The sequence below is a fragment of the Antedon mediterranea genome, chromosome 6 (assembly GCF_964355755.1).
Source record: "Antedon mediterranea chromosome 6, ecAntMedi1.1, whole genome shotgun sequence".
NCBI classification, from domain to species: domain Eukaryota; kingdom Metazoa; phylum Echinodermata; class Crinoidea; order Comatulida; family Antedonidae; genus Antedon; species Antedon mediterranea.
In genome coordinates, this window is record NC_092675.1 from 20070277 (window position 1) to 20098258 (window position 27982).

A 27982-nucleotide genomic window follows, 5' to 3' on the forward strand; every position below is an offset into this window, starting at 1 on the left:
TAACAACAAACACGGTGTGTGTGTGTCACCGCGGCGCAGTGTGAGGTAAACTTTCCGAAGAAGCATGATAATAAACAAAACTGTATCGATGTGTTTCACTATATTTCCAGCATTTTAAAGCCTAGGAATATAAAATGGATTAACAGTTAGGATTATTATAACCAGTTATGCCGTTAATATCGTCGGAACAGCCTCGGCCACCTTCAGATCAGGTAAGAAAGAACAGTCAATTTGTTACGCAACCGGCCGTACCCCTCCAACCTTGAGTGCTTTAGAAACAGTAGATGGGGTGGGCCATGAAGACATTCCTTCTAGACGGGATAGGAGTAGAGGCTAGGCTAGGAGGTTTCACATGACTACATAAGATGATGAATTAATAACCTTAAGGCTATACCTATTAAACTGTGCTAGGCCTAGTCCAAAAATGTATCATGTAATGACTAATGTTTACTTGTTTGTTTTCAAATAATTGAAAAATGTAAAACCATGTCAAACAGTATGACTATGTATGAGATAATAATTAATAATGTTATCAAATTAGACTAACAAAAAGTATTGTTACTTGCGATTTGAACCTTAAGATTTGTGCAACTTGAAATTGCTAAAAGTAAAAGAATTTTGTTGCACAATTTGAGCACATCTATCCCTGTCTGAATTCACTCTGCACCGATCACGATGTTTAAAATTGTGTGCACAATTATTTGAATTGATTTCAAATTGTGCAAGTTGTAACAAAATTGCATTACAAGATACAAGATATATTTTTATTGTTATTTAGTACTTTTGAAAATAAAAAAGTGAAATTGTTTTTCCTAATGCTAATGCACTTGTCAATTGTATGACTCACTATACGACCCCCGGGAGAGGTGCGTCATGGGTGCGTCATTTACAAATAATTACTGACGCAGGGGTGCGTCAAAAAACCTAGATGGTACGTCACATCAATGAACAAGGTGTGTCAATGTCCGTCACTTTACCACCCACCATATCATAAACAACATGGTCACAGTGCGTCAAAATGGGTGCGTCATGGTCACCTAAAGGTAAGTCACCTTTTTGACGCACGGGTGCGTCATGGTATTCAAAAGTATGACGCACATCGGACAAATGACGCACCTCTCCCGGGGGTCGTATAGTGGGTCATACAATTGACAAGTGCATAAAACAAAATGATTTTTTAATTTGTTTTATAAAAATATTGAATGTCATTGTCAAGACATTCTATAAAGAATAATAAAAATATCCTTAGACTTTATTTTATGACACGATTAATTAGAATGCATAGAAGAATAAATTACAAAAAATAGAATACAAAATTCTGAATGCATTCTGAAAGGATTATTAGGCTACAAAGTGCAATTTAAAAAAATGAACATATCTGATTAGTCTGTTTTGCGGATATCTAGCTCAACATCCCTCTAGGAAACTAGTGAGAAAAGACGATGGTGAATAAAGCTATATGGGTTTGGCGTAGTTCATCAGTATGGTTTGATGGAATTTGTCAGACTATTTTTAAATGTAAAGTTTTGTAATTTGCAATTCTGTTGTGATCAACTTTAATTTATGTATAAAGAATTGCAATAATGTTTCATATTCCTGTCCCAATGTTAATAATAAATCTAAATCAACATTAATTTGCCAGGCCCATTATGATCTGCATTGGACTCACGATTCCATTGTTCAGCTGACACAGATAGTTAATAAACTTTGATTATACATCAAATTTAAACAAGCATGAAGTAGTGTGATACAAAGCCAATTGTAACAAAGCTACTGGCTAATTTATTGGATTTTTCTCCAGTTTCATATGTCTGATCTAGTTGCTTAGCAATAACATCAAATATGTTTTTATTTTAGTCTCAGAAATAGGTTATTAAGTACTCAAATTACAGACATTCATTGTTTTTAATCAAAACTGCATTAATATCCTTAAATGTCACCAAGCTATTAATAGACTTTTTTTTTATAGAAACACATTTATATATAAGTTATAATGCTGAAATTGCCCATGAATCTTTGGTGTTTTAAAATTAGAAATTAATTCAAAATATTGTAATCTTTCATCTGTAATTTAGTGAATTTAAATACTATTAACGATTTATTAATTTATTGACACAGTTGGTTGATCTACATGTGTATGTGGTACCACCTTCAGCGTGGAATGAACAATACCGAAGCGTTTTTAACCAAGCTGTTAACGAAACTATATCTGCCGGATTTGTCAGGTAAATATGGAAAAAGAAATAAATTAAAATGAAGTCCTTTAGAAAGCTAGTTATAAATCAGTATGCCATTGCCTGCCAATGAATAAATTGTTATTCTATCCTAATAATCACTTATCTCCATCAACTACTGTATGCAATCTATTATATTTTATATTGGATCTTTTAGAGTCCATCCTGAAGATCCATTATATAAACTACGTGAAAATGTTGAAGAGCAACTTGGGAATGATGTCATTCCAGATGAGTATGTTTTTTTACGAAGTGTTGGAAGGTGTTTCACTCAGGTGAGTTATAAAAAATGGCCCTATTAAGCCCTGCTTAAATTGTTTAAACTATTATGTCTGCAATTTCTGTTAGAAGTCTTGCATACATTTTAAATAATACCACTTTTAAATTAAATGACTTTGATATAGTTATAAATCCAATATTTGATATTTTTTTAGTGATCTGCTTATTTGTCAAGTGGGCACAATGTAACCTACAGTTATTTTTGTTGAACGAATAATGATGGATGGAGCGTGTCCAATCCTATTGTTTCGCAATTTATTCAAGTGCAAACTTGTGAACCATAGTCCAATATTCGTTGATTAACAGTTGAGCACACAATTTTTTATTTGTTCTTATATCTCAGTCACTAATGTGTTTGAACAGATCTTAAACCAACACTTATGTTTCCTATGTTCGCTGTTTTATCAATGGTAATCATATGTTGGCTAGGTGATATTAAGTAAATATACTACAGTTTAATACTACAGTAGCTATTGTTTTATTGGTTACCGTTGCCATGGAGGTAATAAAATAAGAATTGTTCCCCTCTGGGGTGTTACTACAGTACAGGGATACACAAACGCATTATTAAGGCCAGTTTACACAGAAGAGCAGTAACGGTAAGCGGAAAACCGCGTAGCTTGTCGCATGTAGAATCTGTAACTACCCTGAGCGGAAACCACCCATCCATTTTGCGTTGTAAATGGTCATACGGGATAAGATAGATTCTACATTTTTATTCCCGTTTCCGCTCGTCTGTGTAAATTGGCCATACACTAGAAACATGTGGAAAAAATAGTTAAGTAAATAGTAAAGTATTAGCTGTTTTTTTTTGTATCAAATTTTTTTATTTATCCAAGGGGTTGATGATTATTTTTATCATTTTTTACATAAAAAAATCACTTTATTTATTTGGCATACAGAGATAGACCAAGAATATTACAGAAAATAATGGAAATATACATGACATAGACAGCGAGGTGTCAAAGGTTCTCTAAAATTAAAATACAATTGAAAGAATGTCATAAAGATATTTTGCATAACTTTAATAGCATTGGATAGCATTCATTTTATTTCAAATTTAGGCTGAATAATCGGGAAGAATCATAAAAAGAGTAGACATCCATTTCCACTGTTCCATAAAACAACAAACTAAACCCTACCAACTGCAAATTCAAGAGGGAAACTTGACACTTAGTCTAACCTTGGCTTTGGAACTGTCAATTAAATTCCAATAAATTCTAAAATATAACTGTGCTTTTATTTCATAGTAAATATATAATTAATTGAAATTTAACAACCAGCAATATAGTGTAAAGAACATTGTTTCCCAGGCCACCAAAATGCCAACCTCAGGAATGTACTATACATCTACCAGGAAACAAAGTCTGTCCACTCACTGCAGCTCCAGGCCACCAAAGTTGTGTGATCTGATAGCCTAAACTTATTTCATCTAATTAAATTTGTGTAATATAAGTATTATTTTCTTTCCATTTGGATTATTTTATGAAGGTGGTACCCTGAGGTGAGGTGTCAATGTGACACTTTAATACTATCTGTAGTTCTTCATACAATCCGCTTTTGTTTGTGGATACACAGCTACTGTAGTCACAATAAATATAATGTCAGGACAAGGTCCAGTTTCATCCTAGGTTTAATTAATTCAAACAATTTATACCAATTGATAGAAGATACAAATCATGTGAAAGTACTGCAAACCATGTTCTCTTATTAAGTGGATTGTCTAAATTTAAAAAAATATAATGCAAAAATGTATTAATAACTAAAGTCTCTGCTGAGTTTGTACCAATGTACAATGTTGTATGTAGAGCCCCAATGAAAACCAATTTAAACTGTTAGAAATGTAATAATAATAACATTACATTAACAAACAGCCAGCATTTTTAGGCCCTGAATACCAACCCAAGTGAACAATTTCAAGATCATAGAACCACCAATGCCCTACATAATTAAATACACTTTTTGTTGAACAATAATGATCATCATAATGTATGTTGTACGTAGATGTAATGTTCAATAAATGTTCAAACAGTATAGAAGTATTATGGGTGCAGGTCAAGTCGGCCCCAAACCGTCTCGGCCAAAGTCAAGTCGGCCCCAAGTCAACTCGGCCTCACATCAACTCGGCCAAAAACTAATCGGTCAACTTGGCCACAATAAAATATGGAATGCAAAAAGTACTTAATATTATTATGATTATTACTATCCACTCTAAAAAATGAAGAAATAAAAAATAGTTAAATAATATCATATAAAAAAATGAACTCATTGCCGATATGAATAGAAGTAGCCTACCCGCGTGTTACAAAAACACGTGCAGGTACCGTATTTTGGTAAATCGAAGACGGAGGCCTACGTTCCACCATTTGGCCATAGAAAAAATGATCGTACATCGTTTTTGTCCATGATTTGCGTTTTTAAAAAAGGGGAATCCCCCAGTCAGCGAAAACATAGTTGTAGATATCGAAAAAGCTGCCAAACGCGCAGGGAGGCGCAGCCAGTGGCGTATCCAGTGATAAATTGTGGAGAAATATTATTTTATCAATCCCCTTCATTTGCACTTTTTGCGTTCCATACTTTAGCGGGGCCGAGTTGACCGATTATTTTTTGGCCGAGTTGACGTGAGGCCGAGTTGACTTGAGGCCGAGTTGACTTGGGGCCGACTTGACTTGGGGCCGACTTGACTTGGGGCCGACTTGACTTTGGCCGAGACGGTTTAGGGCCGACTTGGATCGAAATCAGTATTAGTTTTGAAAGCAATGTGTGTACTATCTAATAATAGCAATGTTGTATAGTAAGCTTTTACTGTACATTGACAGTGGCATTCAACAAATAATATAATCAATAAAAACAGTCATTTGTATAGTGACAATGCAACAAGGTATGACAATTAATTCTTACACCGTAAAATTGTCTCAATAAAAATGCAATATGTAAATGTTTAAGGGTTTTTTTTCTAATGTTATAAATTCAATATGCCCATTTCTAAATTCATTATGTTATTTTACATTAAATTATAGCTTACTTGATTTTAACTTTTTCCTTCAAAATTCACAATTTTTTTTTCTTATAATTCTGGTATTGGTAATCTACAGTATTGTATGTGCCGGGAAGAATTGTATGGAAATTTAAACAGTATCAGGCCAAATAAAATGTGTCACCGGTCCTGAACAGTACAGCATGTCTACATTAATATAATATTTACAGTAATTTATTGTTTTGTAATTGTTTTATTAGGTAAAAGGAAAACAAGAGATTAATGTGAAAGTTAAACACTTCCTACCTCCCTATGTAAGTAAACATTTTCTGTGCCTTTTTATACAGTAATATTATAGATAGCAGGGGTAGATCCAGGGACAGATCCAGGGGTAGATCCAGGGACAAATCCAGGGGTAGATCCAGGGGTAGCGCTAGAGGTGTGTCCTCACCCTCACCCAGCTAAAATGAAATTATGTACTATGTTTTGATCTATTTAATTGACAAGCTATTATGTAAGTTAGTGCTCCCCTATTAAAAAAACGTAGATCCGACCTTGTGTAGCATTGAACACGTTGTATCTTTTACTAGTACTACTGTACAGGTAAATCTGATATTCTTTATTTTGAAATAATATTTCAGAACTTCAGTGCAGAAATATTTGTTTTAAAAAGTAGACGAGAAGCCGTGCCTCTCCCTGAAATAAATGGAGGTAAAGGGCATTTATTAGAACGAAAATACTCCCAAAATGAAGGAACACAAACAACTCAATCTCCCAATAGTGGTTACCATAGTGATGACTGGCCAGCCAATCATGTCATTGGAAAATCAACAGAATTAGGTGCAGGTAAGACGAAAAACGAAACGGCCAAATATAAAAAAATAAGGGTGCACATAGTACAATAATATCTATTTATTTTTTAACTTCCCCCTTGATTATGCCACAGACTTATGGCATTGGTGGATTGTGTTAATCTTATTTGTAATTTAATTGTGAGTGTTGTATGTACTGTAATGGCTGTGTTTGCATGATTTTGTGATGAGTTTGAACAAAAAACACCAATTTTAACACGGCCAAATATCAAAATAAGGGTGCACAGTATTACAGTAACTATAAAACGGAGTACAATTTATCTTTTGAAAGCCCAGACCTCCTTCCATTTAGCTGCTGTATTCATTATCATTCACATTTGGGTAAACATCTTAAAAATTACCTTATAAAAGTGAACTACATTACTGTACTTATGGAAAATATCTTAAATGTGATTGGTGAATGTAGCTCAGTAGTTTTTGAAAAGATTATTAAATATTGGATTGAACGACAGGGTTAACTACTAAATGCTATACCACTCCCTGGGGTAGCACTTTTTTTTAGTCAAATCAGTTTATCTATAGCCAAAATGGCTAAAGTCAAATTTTTTTATTTAGCCAAATGAATTATAGCCAAAATTTAAAATTTTTGAAATATAGTGGTAAAAACATTTTAGTCAATTTATCTATGTCAACAGGTCGATACACTGTTCCCTGAACATTTTTGTAAGGCATTGAGATAAAGAACAATGCCTAAATCACTGTATGATTAAAAAAAAATTTTTTTACATGATCAAAACAATTGTTCAAATTGTTTTTAATCATACAGCATTCTGGGAGTAATTATAAATTATATCGCAGAGTGGGCTTATATCCATGTTGGATATAGAATTAGCAACCAGTACCACACAGTAATGATTAATACCATTTTTTTACCATTGGTACTGGTAGGCTTCCCAGCATTCCCCTGCCCTAAGGGTTATGCCACAGACTTAATAAGGCATGGGTGGATGGTGTTAATATTGTTTGTAATTTAATTGTGAATGTGAGTGTTGTCTGTAATCAGGGCTGGCTGTGTTTGCATGACGTGTGATGTGTTTGATGTGACAAAAAGCACTATATATATTAATAAATTAAGCACATTTTAATATTGATCACTATCCATAAGTTGTTTGTAAAAAGATTATTAATTGTATAACAATACTCATTAATAATATGTTTTGTTGAAAAGATATTAAATGTGTTATTTTAATAGTTACAGTACTTAGTGGATGATATACTATAGAAGTATTGATTTTTAGTTTAGTTTAATATCTTACTAAAATATTATTTGACCTTGTGTTTCTAAATTTAGATTTTATATTTGATAATTACATTTTTTCTATTGATATTTACACATTTTGTGTTGTTATTATTCATCATACTACTTAGTTTATTATAAAGCTATTATAAGTAAACTGTAGTGATTGTTTGTTCATTGTACTTTGTCATTTAACGATGTGCCGTATATTGCATGGTTATTTTATTGAATATCAAATTTATTTATAGTAAATTAGAAATTACTAACTAGTGTAGAGTAGTGACAAATTGATATAATTTATTATAAATTTGGCTCACTGTAGAAATGTTTGTTTTCTTTAAAATTGTACCTTATAAGGTATACAATAAATGTATTACTGTAATCTATTAAACAACAGACTATTGAAGGTTAGTTTAATAATAATTATTATTTTATATTTTAAACTTGTTAAATATTGAATATTTTATTCTTTTCTTTTCTTCCTTTACAATCCTTAGTAAAATCACCTAATAAAAAGCGAATTGGACTTCAAAAGAAGGTTCCAATTAAAAAGGGTGGTCCTAAGGGAATAAGTAAAAAGGGTGCAATAGCCTTAGGTAGTAGTATGCAACAAAATGGTAAAATCAGTGGCAAGCAATTTAGGGAAGTAACTAATAGGAGGCCAGAGAAAAAACGTTTAGCAACTGCCAGGGTTATAGGGAAAATAGGTACGAATAAGGATAGGCCTCCTGCTCGAGGGGGGACTAAGGTTACAGAGAATAAGATGTCTAGGCCAAAACTAGGAGTTAAGCTAAGCAGTGAGGTGGCAGGCAGAAGAGTATCAGGAATAGGTAGAGGAGGTAGCTTAGTACCAGTGAAAAGGCAGGGAGTAGATAGACAGAATGGTATTACTAGCTTAGAAGGGAGGAAGAGGCAGTCAGTTGTGCCACATACTAGGCTAAAGCATGGTAAGCTATTAAACAAATAGCAATATTAATTACAATACTCTTTTTAAGGATTTTTTTAAAGTAAAACTAGAAATTTATTTTTTTAGCAATAGAATAACATTTGTTGTCGTTTTGTTTGTGAGAATAACTTGTTTGATTGTGTGTTTTGGTGAACACTGTGGTGTAGTGATGCACTTGTAGTTATTAAACTCATTTCATTCATTTATAGGACCCACTGCACCTAACTCATCGCACCAGCCAAGTAACCAAGGTGATAACAATGCATACACTACTCACGATACATTTTCCTCATTTTCTCCCTCTGGACAACATCCGCTTCCTCCAATAGCTGCTCGCCGTTTTCCTAATCCTCCCCATTCACATTCTCCCATCCCTCTCCATGTAAATTCTTCCTCTCTAAAGAAAGACCAACCACAGCAAGATGGTTTAACTTCCGTGTCGCAAGATTCGATTCCCCGTTTTTTAAGCCCTGACCAAAATGATGACACCTTCCCTAAACAGGAGGGGGAAAATTTATCACCCCGGTCTGAAGTCCTGTCCATTATCATTGAACATAGGCCCCCACTTAGTGCGACTCCGCCTGATTCTCCGTTGCTCAGTTTACACCCAAATTATTTAACAAACCAAATGGAAATTACTACAGAACATGTGAAACCTATTGATAAATCGGGCTGGAGGGATACTTACACCAACGGAACAAATGAGGACTCGGGCATTGCCGAGCCAACACCAGAGGAAGGAGATTTGGAATTTTCTCGGCAACTTCATAACCCAATAGAAAGGTTTGTAGCAATAAAATTATTTTGTTAATGTCTTTTTACAGAATAAATAATTAAATGGAACGAAATAAGTGTAAATGTTATCCAACAATCTTTAGCACTAGTAGATTTAGCCAGTCCATAGTATTAGTCTTCATTGCAGTTTTTAACTTTCCTTTATTATAGGCATGATGTAAATTCACAATCAGAAAACCGACAAATGATAGTTGTGGACCACAATCAAGAAGAGCCTCATCGAACAGAACAGAGAAGGCGTCCTCATGACGAGGATGATTTCCATGACAGCAGTGAACGTAAAAGAATTCAGGAATTTCAATCAAGATACGATCAATTTTTGGAGGATGAAGAAAATAGAAAAGAATTTGAAAACTTAGAGAAGATAAGAGAACAAAACGCGCAAAATATGATTGACATTCGACAAAAGAGAGAAATGATGGAAATGACGATGGCCCAACGAGCCCAAGATCTTGCGCTTTCTAACGGTAACAACCAATATGATGAGTTAGAATCTTCTGAAAGAGCTAGCAAAGAAGTATCTCAATTTGGAGATAATACAGCTCTTAGTGAAAAAGAGCAGGGACATACAATAGATGAACAAAGAGACTTGAACCATGAACAATGGTCTAATGGTCAGGCTCCTGCACTGACAGAAAAAGAGTTATTACAGCAATTCCAAAGAGATGAAGCAGACAAAAACAGGAGAGCTTTGGAAGCAATACAAATAGATGACTCTAATAAAGAACACTCATTTCTAAAGGTAATCTTTTTGTACAGTAAAGTATGAATTTTTGTAGCATATTTATTTCTATACCTTTTTTAGTGACAACACTTACTGTACAATGCATACAATATTCAATGTTACTTTGTTTAAAAAAAATATATTTGTATAATTAATTAGTCAGATTTTTGCCCTACTCTGAAGTAGGTTTCATAAGAAAAAAATTTATTAATTAATGAACCTAAATAAAAATACAATGAAATAGTGTTGATTTGAGAATCTGTGTCATGTACAAATGGCTAATAATAATTATTTATTTGGAAGCTACACTTTTGAAACAGTGGCACACTTCTTGAATGATGGTGCGTCCAGAGTAAGTAAAATAAAGGTTAAAAATGATTTAACAATAGGCCTATTTACATGGAAACTTAAGCTAAATTATGTACAAACGTAATACAGGATTTAAAAAGCAAAGACTGACTAATCATTTTCATTGTTGATATCCCTTCTCTTTTTCCATGCCCGTTTGGTGAAACCTTTACAAAATCTATCAAATGCAACTGTATTGTATTGTAGGAAGATCGGGTACATGAACCAAGAACATACATTAATTGTTGGTCTATTGACTGTTCCACTAAATATTAATAATAATATTATCAATGTTTTAATATTTTTTAGGTATACTATACTGTAGGATTAATATAACCTACTAGATTAGATGAATTCTTATTCAATCTTAGTTGTCTTGAAATAATCAATAATGATCAATAATGATCAATAAATAATACACAGTTCTCATTATTATGTAGATAGATATAATTAGTTTTCACAATACAGTTATAGTATTGAATATCCAGTATTCATTATCTTCTTATGCACCGTTTGTGACTTGTTTGATTGAAGTTTTATTACTTTACTTGAACTGCTACTTGTATATCTACTTCCAGATTAAGGAGTTCATTCACATAGCTATTATGAACAAAACAAAATGAGTATGTTGGTATTATTAGACAGAGCGTGACAAAATATGGATTGTAATAGATTGAAGAGAAAAACAAATATAATAGATTAAGGTTATTTTAAATTGAAGTATAATTTTCTTCATTTAATGCAATGTATAGATGTTTTAATTTATAAATTAAATGTTAATGTTTATGACTAAGTATACAGTAGTAATTTGCAAAATTAGAGGGTGGGGTTACTTAAGGTGCATTAACGGATTTTCCATAGTCTTGTCTTTGGCCTAAATCAAGAGGATTATACTCAAGCATGGTATTATACTATACAGTGTTATAATATTATATACAGTATTATAATATATTTGTATATATTATATATTGCATTCTGTAATACGAACTTGTGGAAGAACACCTTTATTTTATGGTGAACGAGTTTTATATTTTGTACTTTTCGTGAATAAATAAAGATTTTGATTGAGTACAGTACTTATGATTTAATAATATCAACCTTATACTATATATTTTTACAACCCAAGAATTAGTGTATTTTTAAATATTCATTATAAATTGAGTATATTGGATTTAACTGAAATTTCATACATTTTTTAATCTTATTACTTGTCTTATTCAGAGAGGTCAGAAGAGAGGTGTTCCATCCGCTGTTAAGAACCACTTGCAAGAGACATCAATAGCAATAGCAGTACCTCAGGGGAAAACCCCAAGACCTGCTCAGCACGCAAACATAGCACTTAAGAGCAAAGACCGTAAGAAATCTAAAAAATTGTGTACTATTATTAAATTTTTAGTATTAAAAATTATTTTGAAAATTTGGAGTTTGGCTTAAAGGAGTTAACATGGATCAATGAAAATTACTCTGAGATGGGCCAATAAAATCTTGTCCTCCAGAGTGGGCTTATATCGATGGATATATATCCCAGCATGGGCTTATATACAGTTAATTAAGGATGAACTTATATCCCAGGTGGGCTTATACATCACAGCTGGGATTATCCCAGTTTTGGCTTATATCCTAAAGTAAGCTTATGCCTATGCCAGTATAGTAATTACTCTTTTATGACTGTTGAAGATGTACCATACAAAATAAACATATTCTTTGTTAATGTACATTTTTTACATTCAATTTTTATTATATTTTTCTCAAAATACTTTTAAAAAGGTAAGGTAACATACAGTATTATGACCATCAAAGAATGATGAAATAGCGCTTTTCGCATGTCTTTATTTATGTGTAACAGTATCTGTTTTGCATGTTTTTATTATTTGAGAAGAATTTTAACACTATGCAATCTTAGCATCATGGACTGCACCACCATATTATTTATTAATAGAATAAAGAACTACTGTACATAGTACAATTACAGTATATGTGTTTGTACTCAATATAAGATATATAAATTCCAAAAGATACCTATTCTTTAATATTAAAGTTCTTTCCTTGCAGGTGCATCTAGAAGTAAATCTAAAAAAAATACAATATGTTACAATTGTGTTTAAAAAAACTGTCTTTAATTTATTGTAGATGATCAACTATTGGCCGATTTAGAAGAGATGCGAGAACAGAGGCAAGCAATTGAGCAACGAAGGGAGGAGTTAGTAAGAAAGGCAAAACTGTTACAAAGCCGTACAGTGGAGAAGAGGAACAAAGGTAAAAGAATTATATAAATTTGTTACTCAATAACACCATATTAGGTCACTTCATTTCATTTATTTATTCAACCAATAAACAGATACAGAACAAACAACAAAGCACAATTGGTCAGAGGCAACTAAAGCAAATTACAATGATAACTCAAAGAGTCAGTTGCTCCTTAAAAAACATCAAAATACAAAAAATATTGCACTAAGTAAAACATTTGTTGGTCAATATTTTAAAAAAAAAATCTTGTTTAAAATTCATTGATTGATCAGTACATTAAACAACTATCACTGGTCTTAAACTTTTAGCAACAATTGTATAGATTTTAGAAGGAAGTTTAGATGTAATATTAAACATATGAAAGACATTCCCAAGAGCCCATGTTGTAGCACAATAGCAACATTCATAGCAATGAAGAACAAATAAATAAAACATGATAAATAGACAAGCTATAGAATTCAAGTACATTATGGGTAGCAGACCATGGATTAATGAATCTATCCAAATACAGACAATGTCTTATTTGTTATAAAGAATGGTCAGCCTTTTGTATTGTTCAGTCTCATGTCCACCTACATATCATTAACACAGTACATGCTAATCCACTGTGTAAAAACTAGTACAGTATGTGGTAGGCAGTTTGCAGCTAAACCTACCCTGTCTATGTCCATTTATCTATGTCCATCTATCTGTCCGTCTGTCTGTCTGTCCGTCCGTCCGTCCGCCCGCCCGAACGCCCGCCTGTCTATATCTATCCATCTGTCTGTCGTTTTAATACATTTCTATCGAGGCATTCCATTTTATTTATAGGCCTATTCCACAGTATCTATCAATTCATCAATAGTGGGTGTTTCCATAAATAAAGGGGCCAAGGTGTGACATTAGGGTCAGAATTTCAAAGTGTGACATTCTAAGTCTAATAATCAATTCTAAATAGTATATCATGTACTTGAACTAAAAAAAAGAAGCAAAATACACATTAAATCTGTTGTCTCTATGTAACAGCATTATATAGCATCAACATGCATAGCAAATTTCACGTGTAACGGAGACACCAAAATCACATTATCTACCCCTCTTATAAGTTATTATTAATAACCTAAAACTGTTTAAATTGGATTTTTAAATAGCTTTTGGGAACATCTTCAATGCAGAAAAATATTATTTAAATCACACCTTTTCAAATTTAAAAAATAGCTTATGAAATAATTATGCAAAGCCGTTAAAGTTGACTTAATTTCTATATAAAAGATTTGTAAAGTCACTGCTGTTTAAAAATTACATGTAAACAATACAGAAATGAACAGAATATACCTCAAGTATATACATTTACTAGCAACAAGTCAAATCAGGATCATACCTCCATGTGGAAATAAAACAATATGGTTCATGAAATATAAATGGAAGATTTCACGTGTAACGGAGACACCAAATGTTCACTTTAACTTGTCACAATGTTTTATGAAATGGTTTTGATATGCAGCCATTTTTAAAGTGTAACAAATGTGGTTACTACTGCATACAATTGATTAACTGGTAAAAATAGTATATCAAATACTATCTTTTAATCAATAAAACAATATAATTCATGCAATAAAAAATTGAAGTTTTCACGTGTAACAGAGACACCAAATAGTTCACTTAAATAAGTCAACAAGAACTACTACATTATTTTTAAAGTGTGACAACTGTAATTACTACTGCACACAACAAACTGCTAAAATATACTATTAATAGTCATTTACAGTAAAATCATTGAGAATACATTTGGATATACTTCGCATTAACACTCTTGTTCAATCATTAAAACGTATAATCTATATAAATTTACGTGAGGGAAAAATTTGGTAAATCGCGCATTACTTCTAAAATGTTTACTCAATGGTATATAAAGTTGGTTCGTACTTTCAGTGCTGATTTTAACCACCTGATGTAACCCTGTTTAATAGTTTAATTTCAGTTATGTAATTTTTTTTTACGCTGAAATTACTGTATATTCGAGAACCGTCTGTGGGCTGATGTTTCTTTGGTTGGTCTTTTTGTTGATGCGGCATCTCTATTTTTGGGGTTAAATGCAGTTCTCAATTGGAACGGTAACATTGTTGATAAACTGCTGATCTGTATAGATGAAAAAAATGACAATGAAACATTAGATTTGCCCATCTGGGTTAAATTTGATTCATCATCATATAGAAATATAAAGTATTTAATTAAGTATTTTTAATATAAATTATACCAATTTAAATAAAAATAAATATATCTATTATTATTATAAAATATGTTAGGCCTACTATACTAAATAAAGTGTTTTCTTATCTTATGTTGATGGATTATAATATTTATTATTATTAATTATAAAACAATAAATGAACACTGTATATATTTGTCTTTCTTGAGTTATGCTCATAAATTGATTTGACTAAAACTATTGCTTTCTTTTCAGATTATTAGTTTAAAATATTAATTTTATTCATCAAATATTTATTATTATCATTTTATTATTAAAATAAAATTAATATGTTACTGATAATTTTGTCTTAGTTATACTGGGTATAAATGTTTTTTACGTATTATTTTTAAATGTTGTAAAATGTCTGTTGACTTTATTTCTCATTCTTTTATAATTGTTTTTAAACCACATCGGGAAAACAGTAGACTAGTTATAATGTTGAAGTCTATGGAATATATTTAAAACGAAGAGTAAATAAAGGTTCCCCATTAAACTAAGCGCGATCTCTTTGTAGGGAGCCGACGAAGCAAGCGTGTGGGTTTTGGCCAACAAAATAAAGGTTCACCGAACCATGACCGAAATAATACCAGTCACCCAATTTGAGCACCGGGAGTCGCCGAGCCAGCAATCACGTTGGTTTTCAATAAAAATTAAAAAATAAAGGTCCATCAAACTGAACAGCTAAAAATAAACGCGATCTCAATTTGGAGGAGAATTTTATTAGCCAAGCACGTGGTGTTTCGGAAAACCCTATTAATAATCATCGTACATGGAGTATATACACTCTCGCTGTAGAAATACCGCCGGAGTCGCCGAGTCAGCTAAAAAATAAACGCGATCTCAATGTGGAGGAGAGCTCATTAGCCAAGCACGTGATATTTCGGAAAACCCTTAATAATTATCGTACAGACCTGTAGAAATACCAGTCACCCCTTTCAGCTTCGGAGTCGCCGAGCCAGCTAAAAATAAACTTATCGCAATGTGGAGCAGAGTTCATTGCCCAAGCACGTGGTAATACTATCCTATTACTATTAGGAGAACCTATTGTTCTTTGTTGTTTTGATTTGATTTCGTTCATAATAAATTGTTATCCACAGCCTTGCGTTTATATTATATGTAATTGTTTTTATCAATTTAAATAAAGTTATTAATTATTATTAAATTTATAAAACCTTAGTATATCTTCCGTAGATTGTAATTGAAACAAGTTAAATATTCCCTACACATCAAGTGAAATCGCCCAAATATGATAGGCGCGCATACGCGACAACCAAGTTGCTTGGACTCGCTCACTATAGTGGAGGGTATTTTAAATGTATATTATAGTAAACATTTAATTCATATTTTATCTTGTCGAATAGCAACGTTAAATAAATAAACAAAATTATGTACTAATATTACACATTATTTTGTGTAATATGTTTTTTATTATAACTGAAATGAACCAAATACAATTCTTTTTTTTCCTACTGTAACAAATAGAATAGTCAAAAACGACGAATTTGTTTTTATTCTGAAAGTGGTTGTAAACTATGGACTTTTATCCCTATTTCTTGTGACAATAATTAAATAACTTTTTATTTTTCTGTGTCATATAGAAGCAATAACCAAATAGCAAACACATAATGTAAAATTTAAAGATTTTATGGTAACTAATTGCTAATTATTTGCAAAATACTACACCAGTATAAGGTCTAGTACACTACGTAACAAGACACGGCGTATCTTCTACGATGTTACGCTGTAACCTGCCTAGTGGAAAATGTTTTGCAATTTTGCTCATCAATTTGTTAAATATTAATCAATTATAGACATATCTGTTCATTGGGTATACATTATGAAGCTGCTATGAGATAAACAACATTCCTACCACATTAAAACAAATATCAACTATATAGTATCAACAAACTACCAACGTAACCGTGTCTCATTGTGTATACGACACCCAGTTTTTGACTATGATGTTGACGTAGAGTACGAAGATAGTTTTGGCGTTTAATTTTCTTGTATTTTTCATTATAACCCACTATTTTCTAAATTCTAAAAACTTACAAAATAAAAATACACAAAACTTACATGCAATGAAGCGCGTAGAAGTTATTTACAACGTAACAGTTGAAACAACGTAACAGAGGGACACGAAAAGTCTCTACCGCTGTAACTCGAAATTAGCGCGGATCCTAGCGATGATTTTTTCGCCGAGACTTTAGTTCGCCTGCTTCTTGAATCACGTGACCTTCAACTTCAGAAATAGCTCTCGCGGCGTTCACCACCGATGGTCTATGAATAACTACGTAACGATTATACGAGACACGAAATGTTCTAAAAAAATAGTTTTTCGTCTGTAACTGACTAAATAAAATCGCCATTTTGTAGAACATTGTGTAAGGTAAATTTCAGTGATCTGTTGTAGTGAATGTAATTCGATTTTCGTCATTATAGTGGTACTTCTTGTGTCTGTTCACTAATAAAGATCGTACTAACAACGTAACAAAGTGAGACACGAAATGTTACGTTGTGATGCTGGACGTCGCGGACCGTTGTGTGGAAAACAAAAAATCGTGGGAAATTGTAATTAGCTTATATTTAACGTTGCTTTGTACTCTATTGTGATGATAAATAAATACAAAATAACTATTGCTGTAGTATATTTTTTAAACTCTGATATGTCAGTGTATTTAAATGTCACACATATTTTAATAAAATGAGCTAGACACCACGATATATTTTTTTTAAAAATCGTTTTTTTTTGCAATTTTTTTTTTCCAACATGTAATAGTATTAACCCATATTATTGTTCTATCATATGATAAAATCATTTTTTAAATAACTATTACCAATTTAGAGTAAACAGCAAACTAACTATCACCAATACTAAAATACCCACTGGCCCCTTAATTTATGGAAACACCCTAGTATACAAAATATATCAAAACACTAGAGTAAAAAATAAAAACAAAATGGAATGAACCTACATTAAAATTACATACATGTACCATACCAATCAACCTTTGTACATTACATAGGAATGTGCTTTGTTTTTACAGTAGTTTAATATGTACTGCTCTTTTGTTACTGTTAAATATCATTATATCTTTTACACTGCAATTCAAGGAGATAGTACATTCTATTCATCGATGACAATAACATGTAACAAAACGCACATGTTCACCAAAAAACAATAGATGAAAAAAATCTCAACCATAACTGAAACCTTACCATTAGACAACTGGGAATAATAGTAACTGTTTAAAGCTCTGTTTACACTATTAAACTTTATGTGCCAAAAAATGTGATGTGCCCAATCTTAAAATCTACATAACAACCTTGCTATGAGATTCTACGTACATGGGTCTTGATTAATAATGAAGCTAAGACCAATAGTAGATGGCAAAACCATAATGTATTTCCCCTGACCTAAGCATTGTGTTAATGGCTAGATTCTAGATTTTGTCAAGAGCTCTGTCTACACTATTACACTTTATATGACAAAAAAAATATGATGTCTCCAATTCCCGCTCCAATTGTGAGCAGTTCAAAATTGGTGAGCGGGTTCTACTTCACAGGGAACACTTTGATGGTCGACATAAACTGGTTGATAAATATTACGAAACGTCATACATTGTAACTGGTATAAATCAAGAAGGTGATGTTTACCAACTTAGACCAAGCAACATATAGACATGATGATGTCATACCACTACCATATTTGGGTATATCACTACTATATTTGGACTTTTTTGGTCAAACTAGTTTGATTGTGTAGACAGTGCTTAACATTCTTAAAATGGTATCGTGGAACAGTACTAGTAGTATAAAAGTAATTGTATTGGTTTTTTTTACACTTTTGAATTTCAAACAAAATATAGTATTTTTAACAGGGGTCCTTTATTGGTGTTTTTTTCTTAGTGGTCAGCATGACTGATTTTTGAAATTTCTTTAACAAATGTTTTTATTGGTAATGGTTCTATCATGTAAAAATAATCATCGCACGGACACGTTTAGTCCTTACCTTAGTCTCAGGCGATTGGATGACTGTTAAAAATGGTAATTTGTTTTTAGTTTGTTATATTCAAACCTCATAAATAATATTATATTTTATAAATGAAACTATTATTCCTTTTATTAACACTTAATTTCTGAATGCTTTTAGTATGATTACATTCAGAATTTTCCATTTCTTTTTTGAATTAAACAAATTTCATAATTGGAAATTTTATAATATATATAGAAGCAAATTAGAAGCAAAAAAATTGCCTCAACATAATTAAAATTGTTTGTTGCAGTCTGGTAATGTATTTTTGTAATATTGCAATACAAATTAAAAAATTGATATATCATTTGAAATAAATGAGCCAATAATAGAATATCTACCTGCAATAATAGGACAAATAATTTATTGATAATTTTACACATGATATGCAAAGAAAACACTTTGAAAATTGATTAAGTATAGTATTATACTGTTGCAAGTAGTAAAATAGTAGAGGATAAATGACTGTAAATTGCAAGCCTGTAACCAAGATGCGAGGGTGCTTGAGAGGGGAAGACATGGCTTTGGATTTAGCCTTTAAAATTATCCCAGGCTGCATGCAATAACCAATCTTCTAACCTTTTTTAAAAATTAAATGTCTGTAAAATTATCTTAAATTCTAGTTTAATTTACATTTTTATAAACAATATACAAGCATTTATATAGTACACTGAATTTGTTGGAGTAATATTACTTTTATTATTAGACTTTAAAAATTGTAATGGATTAATAACAGCGAAACTACTCTTGGGACACGACATGGGGCTACATGTACTAATCCTTTGTACTAAGATCGTGCTCTGTTATTTTAACTACTTATTGATCATGATAAAGAGAAGACAAATACACATTAAGCGGCTTTGCTTGAATAAGCCCAATATTGATTCTGCTCTTTGGTAACTATAGCTTACTGGGTTGCTGTTGCCCAGCCATTGTTTGATGTGTTTGTTGCCTAGTGACACAAAGCCTTGATAAGTTTCAAAGGTTAAGTTTTGTACCTTATTAAAGAACTTTATATATTTTGATATTATTAAAAACAGAGTTGGTCAGTTTTTTTAAATTTATGATAGTGTATGGTATATTTATTATACAAATATAATATAGATTTTAATTTTACCTGGTAAAATTTCAAAGTTTAATGATAAAACATTCAGTTATTAAATAGATTTGTTTAAATGTTTCTATTAATTAATTGTAAAGATTTTGCTCAAAAATAATTTGTTCATCAAAATTCATCTGAGTTTAGGCCATTTTGCACTTTTATGTCAACTCTGTTATAAATAATTAAATCAGAGATTACAGTGAAAAGATATTACAAATTATATACTATGATATTTTCATGGACAGGTTTTACCTGGCTGCTATATTCACCATAACTATTTACCGAATTTGCTCTGCCCTAACTCTCAGTCTCAGCCCTTCAAGCTATTTCCCCCCTAATTTTCCAGTAATTGCCATTTCTTCAACTAAAAAAAAATATTTGGCAAAGATGTAGCAGGTTAACACGATGAAAAACAGTTCTAAAGTTGCTTGTATTTTTTCTAGCTTTTTCACTTTTTCACAAGTGAAGATAAAACTAATACATCAATCAATACGCTATTGATTTCATATTTCAATCTTCAATTCGGGCCAAGTTCTATTAGTTCTGTTATTGTTGTAATTTCTGAAAGCATCGTTACCATAGCAAATAATTAATAGAATATTGTTGTAACATTGTAAATTTAATTATACGGTTCCTAATGCATTTCTGAATATATATAATTAAATAATGCAATTTTGTCATTGATACCATAGTAACAAAAACAAAATAACACTGATAAAGGTGATTGTATAATTGTTACCAAGGCAATATATTTTCTATTTATACACTTTTATACAATTATGAAACCCTTTTGATACCAATTAATATATCATTATCAATTACAGCAATTTGAAAAACTAAACGAAAACAACTGTCTTGAAAAGTTTATATTACTGGTTTACAATCAAGGAACTACATGTCAATATACTATCGAAACCAGAAGAAATGTTTTTACTATTATTACATGTGAATCTACAATAATAAACAATGTGTATAGCTTTGTATTTAAGATGTTATTGAAAACAAAATCACTGTTAACTATTTTTCAAGTAGTATGTAATAATAGTATAGTAGCAAATCTTGGTCTTTACCCTTTAAATGTATAATGTATTCAATATTACAGTAGTGTTACAACTTCTGTAGTTAGGCCCATGTTCAATCTTAGTGCTCCTATTTAAACTGTAATTATGCAAAAATATTTTGTGTTTTTAACAGTTATCGTCATTAGCAATACAGTACTCAATACTTTATTAAGCCTTGTCTACACTATCAAACTTTATTTGATAACAAATGTGATGTGGCCATATATATATGGACATGATGATGTCATATCACTACCATATTTGGGCATATCACTACCATATTTAGGCATATCATACCTTTTTTGTTAAACAAGTTTGATAGTGTAGACGGAGCTTTAATAAAAATGACCATCGTCACAGATGTAAATATTCTTATTTTTGTGTGAAGCTAATCAAATTAATGAAAGGAAGCTGATGTCTAAGTCCTAAATTCAGTTCTTTATTCAGAATCCCTGCATTGACTATTTTTTATAGAGCGACATTTCAGCATCTGTTTTCTCAACCCTTCAAGTGTTTTACTTTTAATTAAAATTTATTTTATAGTTATACTTTAATTGACAGTAGGATTTGCTTTTAAAATGTTGACCATTTTATTACAAATTAACTGTCAAGTAATTGCGAATGTTAATTCTAATAACTGTCAAAATTATTGGTTTTTAAATGAAAATCCATTTTTGAAATGTTCTTTGTAAACTGACTTTTATTTTCAAAATGAGTCGCATCAATTATTTCTTATAATCATCAAAACTTATTTAAATGTTGTAAATTTATAGATTTTTAATATTTCAGGGTTTTGAAAATTGATTTTATGTAGCCATAATATAAATTGTTTAATTCACTAAAGCTCTGTGTACACTATCAAACTTTATGTGCCCATATATGGACATGATGTCATATCACTACCATATTTGGGCACATCACACTTTTTTGTCCAACTAGTTTGATAGTGTAGACAGAGTTTAAGTCCAGATTTCACAGGCCTATTTCCTGCTAGGCTTGAGATGGTGAGGTTGTACTCCTTGAATAAAGAACTTTATCTGATGGGACCAAAATGTACAATGCGTTTGTATTTTGAAGCATATTTAATCAACTATAGCAGAACAAGTACATTTACCAGTAATATTGGTTTTCTTTTGTTGATTGTTTTTTATTTTGTGTATTTTTTTCTGAAGGTTTTAAAGAACTTGAAGGAAATGAGCTAAGTTAGTCAGATTGATGTGAATGTTCAGATTACTAATTAAAACTTAATAAAAAAGATGTATTTTCATTTTAAAATTGGCTACAAAATAAAAATGTATATTTATTTTTAATATAACTAATTTTATTTATACTATTATATATTTTAAGTAATTAAGAAAAGGTTTGGACGAGATCTTGAAAAAGAGAATTATAAATTACAGTACAGTACAGTATATTCTTATTGAATACAGAACAAAAATAATTTATTCCTAATTTTGTATTTACTTCTAATGCAATTTAGATTGTTATTTTGGTCAATTTTGTGATGAAATACATCTTTAGGAATGTTAATATCAATGTCAGAGAAGTTTGATGTGCAACTTGTTTTGTCTTCCGTCACTACTAAATTAACAATTCATATCACGTCTCACTTACAACTACACAAAACTAATCCGACTGAAAAAAAAAATAAATTGTAATTATTTTTATGATTTTGATTGATTTTTGTATCATGGTAATAAAATTCTAGAAATTTCATGTACTCCGGCTATAAATGAATGACGTTGAAATGAGTTATCTATAATTTCAACCAATCTTTCCTGGGATTCATCATCCTCAGTATTGTTTGTTTGTTTCAATCATGGAGTAAAGAATAATTATTTTAAAACATTGAATACAGAGTAATGTTAATGTAAATAAAAAGGAGTGTGGAGAGGGGTCAAAATAAGAAACACCTTAAGATTTAACCCCTATAAAATTATGTGAACTATGGTACAAGGAAACAGCACAGTGGCATGATGCACAGGGCAAAGGCACTCCTAAGGGGCCCTCCAACGCTGGGTAGTTGCATTGCACTGCTCATGCTCTGGGGCCCCTTGAGTTTTCTGTGCTCCCTGGGTTTAGCTAGTAAGCGCTCAAAGCCGTTACAACACTGGAACACCAATTGATGGAATAGGTCCTTTTATGGTGCAGTGTAGAAAATGATCTTGTCATTCTTATATGTTGGGATATTATCTCCAACGGTATAGTTGTTCAGCACTGTAAACTTATCATTATTCAGTCTAATTATTTTGACCATGATAATACCAGAGTCCTTGGTAGTATCACCCTAGATCTATTTGTGTAATAAGACTGGCTTGATAACTTGTTTTGACGTGACAATAACAAGATAATTGACTACTTTGTGTACCTGAAAATGATTTACTATTTTAATAGAGACGTCTATGATATTAAGTATATATAATCTTGCACCTGCTAGGCATTCAATTTGCACATATAACATACATGTTACATTAATTGAATTTTGTTAGATAAGATTTTAATCTCTATCTAAGTAGTTTTGATTATTTGGGTTATTGACATTTATTGTAAGTTTATTTTGTTATGTTCGTAAATTGCAGTTCGGTGTTTTTCTAACAGCAACAAAATACAACATCATAGTTTATTTAACATTTCTTTTGAAGCAGCAGTAAAGCAAATAATTAAACCAACAAACTGAGGAGGAGCAGTTTTCTGGCATGTTTTCTTTGCCTAGAAAACGATAGACTAATATAATATTCCATTGCTGTCACATATTTTATTAGTGCATGTTATTTCAATAGCTAATGAGATTGTGCTGTTCCATCTCATCTTGAATGTAAACAATATCCAGCATTTTAAAACACATTTCACTGTTATTGTCAATTCAAAGAATTGGCTTACAATTCAGTGTTTGTCCAGCAGGGATGTTTTATCTCCCAGGTGTGTCCATGAATTAAATTTAAAATAAATTTGCACTTGTACACGTACAATCAAAACATTGTGGTGAGACATATGAAGTTATTAATGCATGAGTGCTTCTGAAATCTGAAAGATGTTGATACTAAAAATTGATCTACAGTATAATAAAGAATAATATTATTGTATTATTAAATTTCAAATGTATTGTCTTGCAGCTAGAGACTATTGGAAGAAACAATACTTTGAAGCTAAGAAGCAGACAAGCCCACATGAGGAGACGATTAACAAGCTACGACAACAGGTAGAGGGAGCTCACCGTAAACTGATGGCAATGATGGAAGGACGCATACAACAAAAGAAGGTGCCACCATCTCAAAAGGTAGTCTAAAGCATCTCTTTGATTATATGATGTGACATTCCCATTAAAGGCCAATTTACACAGATGACCGGTAACAAAAATATAGAATCTATGTTATTCATTATTACCATTTACACACAGCACGGAGCGGAAGCGTGGTTTCCGATGAGGATAGATACAAATTCTATGTGGAAGAAGCTACACGGTTTTCCGCTTGCCGTTACCGCTCGTCTGTAAATTGGACTTAATATTGAGTGCTTTAAAATAATGTTAGGCTGTAATAATGCTGTGTTTACAAATCAGGTAGTTGGTACCACAAAACAGGAACTTATTCAAATCTAGTCCGCCATGAACGTAATTGGGTAGCAATTAAAATGTTTGTGTGACCAGCATGATTTCCATAGAATTCTGTGTTTATATAACATATACTATACAGCTCAAAATGACTAGTAATGTATCTACCCTGCAAGATGGACAACCATAAGAAACTTGTTAAAGTAATGTTTATGATGGATTCATTTAGGTGCATCATAGGCGTTTCGTAAACGCACACTAGAACTAGAATTATCACTAGAGGGCAGTAAACTATTTCAAGTTAAAATCAGAAAGTTTTGAATGTCAGAATATTGTCAAATGTTAATACAATCTGCATTGTTTTGATTTTTAAAACAAAATTAATTGTTTTTTTTACATTTTTTTCTTCTTCTTCTTCTTCAGAACAATCACAAGATAAATATTGCTAAAGGTCAACATGATCTGGAAGATTTAAGACGGAGAGTTGAAAATGCTAAAATGAGGCTGACATCAGAAATGAAAGTAATTGTGTAATTGGGATATTTACTTTTTATCATGTCAGATTTTAAATAAGTCTAAAGCTACACTATCAAACTATGATAACTATGATATGTGATGTGCCCAAATATGGTAGTGATATACCCAAATATAGTAGTGATATGACATCATCATGTCCATAAATGGGCACATCACATTTTTTTTCACATATATTTTGATAGTGTGAACACTGACATGAGGGCACATTATTCCAGTCAACCTTCTTCCAAACTAACGACATTTTAGAATTTCTAATCTGGTTTTCAAATGAATAAATTTGACCTTAGATGCTTTTCAAAAAGTTTGCAGGTTTCTGGGAAGTACATTTTTTTAGTGTATGTCAATGGGAGGTTTAAACTGTAAATAGCCACATTATAATAAACATTGTTGGACAGCAGAAGGCTTTACACTGTTATGTATTTTTTATTTTTTGGTGAAAATGGAAAAATAAGTTTTTTAAAAATGTGTTAAGTAATGTATTTTATTTGTTTTCAGCTGAGAAACCAGGCTGAGAAGGAATTAAGAATACTAAAGAATGAGTTAACGCAAAAGAAAATACACGTTACTCTCACACGTTCCCAGCAGCTTGCAATACTTAAAGAGTCAGAGGAAGGTTTACTATCGTCACGGACACCACATTCCTACATGACCCCTGTACCTCGACGCACCCCAGTTGCCCCTAACCACCTTAGACAATCTACGACCTCACATCCTTAGTCATTTCTTTTTTATATAAATTTGAATTTTACATAATGAAATAAAGATTTATGCTTTCAAATATATATGCATTTTATGTCTACTTAAAGCAGGGATATGATATCTTCAAAGCTGTTTGTCAGATGTTGCTATGGGCCATATACAGTAGCTCTGTCTACACTATCAAACTAGTTTGACGAAAAAAGTGTAATGTGCCCAAATATGGTATGGAAACATCACATTATTTTGTCACATAAAGTTTGATATTGTAAACAGAGCTTTAGACTAAGCAGTAACTAAGCCTAAACAGAATATAATTGAGATGAGTTTAAGCTTGTGTTGGTTATCAGCAAGTATTATACTGTAGTGTTTGATTTTCAAATTTCATGTTGCCCATTTTTTTTTTCCACAATTATTATTTGTTTAGTTAATTTTCAAATCAAAATGGTAATTTACGTTGCATACAAATGTTGCACTTATGGCTACCTGTCTATTGACTATAGACATCAAGATGTCTATATGTTCCACTTATGGCTACCTGTCTATTGACTATAGACATCAAGATGTCTATATGTTCCACTTATGGCTACCTGTCTATTGACTATAGACATCAAGATGTGTACTACTAAGAATCACAATTGTGCTGCAGTAAATTTTGCCTGCATTTATCTATCTATGCCATGCACCAAGTAGTATAAATAGTTGGACTATTCTGTATTCATTTCATAAACAAACTCACTTAATTTTGTGCTAAGGATGTTTAAATGAGACCCCGGAATTTGCCCATTTTTTAGTTAATGAACATGACATGTTCAGGACATAGTTTTCATCATACAAACATCAAATGATATCAGAGAGTAATGTTTATTATTAACAAATGTAATTAAAGTCAATACCTATGTTTACATATTTGTATTTAATAGACTGTGTAAGATATTTATTTTCTTTAATATTTGTATATTAATTCACTGTATTTATGTAATATTCTATCTATTGTATATAAAAGTGTATATTATAAATATTGTTTGACTGAAAGCTTTGATCAAATAGAATAAGAGACAAAAATAATAATATTACAATAAGTACTTTGTAGGTTAACTCTTAAAATATCAATAAATACAACACTTAAATACTTATACAATAAATGTAATGACAATGTCATTGACATCATTATTGAACATTAAATTTTAGAATTGTTTTTACTTTAAAGCTAATTAATAATGGTAGTTTTGAAAAGGTTAGATTTTCTATTCGTTGTCGAAAAAGTCCTAACGTTGATATATGTGTTCAGTAGGGTCTAAAGAACACATTTCATCAAAAAACCTTTTCTTGCAATTTGTGTGAGAAAAGGGTCATTTTTTAGCTAAATCCCATGAACTACTACTTCCCCAAGTACCATTTAATAAGAATGATATTTATTTTATTGGAATAGTTAGAGATACTTTAGCTCTTATTTACTTGATTCTTTGTATTAACTCTTCCAATACAGGACTGGACCAAACAGATTGAGGTCAAAAGAGTCTCAAATAAAATTAAATAAATTAAAAACATTACCAGAAAACCAACCATATTTGGCCAAGGGTGTCCAGTATTAGGAGAGTTGACTGTTACAAATAATTAAATTTTATTTAGACAATAAATTTAAAATAAATAAATTTAAAATAAATTTTATTTATTTTATGGCTTTTAATTGTTATAAGTAAACCCTTCTACCCCAGCAGAACTACAGTAGTTCTGCTGGAGTAGAAGGGTTTACTTATTATTTTAAAGAAAACCGTCAACTTTTATTGTCAATAATAAATAAAAAGGTGTACAGTAGTTTATAAAACTAATCAAAGCTTAACACCAACCAAGATAAACTATTGACTACCAAGGAGTGTAGAGCTGTTGAAATTGCTTGAATTATTAAAGCAATTTGTCGCCAGTATTTATATAAACATTTTCAAAACTTTTACTCAATATTATGGTCATGTCATTGACTTCAAGATTTTGCTGAAAAACTATGCAACTTGCACTAGATTTTATTGAAATAAAACACCCAATTATTCTGTACTTTAATATGAACACTGCTTTATGATCTTTGAATTATTTATCTGTACCTGTATAAATACAAT

General features: G+C 31.3%; 1 protein-coding gene across 2 annotated transcripts; it reads left to right on the forward strand.

Moving 5' to 3' along the window:
* The first annotated feature begins 3 nt into the window (after positions 1-3).
* LOC140052073 (uncharacterized) lies at positions 4-27981 on the forward strand. Of its 2 annotated transcripts, XM_072097464.1 has the most exons (14): positions 4-212; positions 2119-2225; positions 2392-2509; positions 5751-5804; positions 6132-6336; positions 8097-8546; positions 8755-8796; positions 9190-9328; positions 9491-10082; positions 11634-11766; positions 12543-12668; positions 24199-24362; positions 25059-25157; positions 25668-27981. In XM_072097464.1, the coding sequence occupies exons 1-14, from the start codon at positions 168-170 to the stop codon at positions 25887-25889; spliced, it is 2496 nt and encodes an 831-aa protein (XP_071953565.1). In that variant the 5' UTR covers positions 4-167; the 3' UTR covers positions 25890-27981. The 2 variants fall into 2 exon arrangements, with proteins under 2 accessions (XP_071953565.1, XP_071953566.1); XM_072097465.1 differs by lacking the exon at positions 8097-8546 and having other exon boundaries at positions 8755-9328.
* Position 27982: the final 1 nt, after the last annotated feature.

What these genes read in the sequence shown, in the direction of transcription:
- LOC140052073 (XM_072097464.1), top strand. Translation starts at nt 168, where the DNA reads ATGCCGTTAATATCGTCGGAACAGCCTCGGCCACCTTCAGATCAG. An exon ending in AACACTTCCTACCTCCCTAT is followed by an intron (nt 5,805 to 6,131) that starts GTAAGTAAACAT and finishes ATAATATTTCAG; the next exon opens with AACTTCAGTGCAGAAATATT. An exon ending in ATCAACAGAATTAGGTGCAG is followed by an intron (nt 6,337 to 8,096) that starts GTAAGACGAAAA and finishes TACAATCCTTAG; the next exon opens with TAAAATCACCTAATAAAAAG.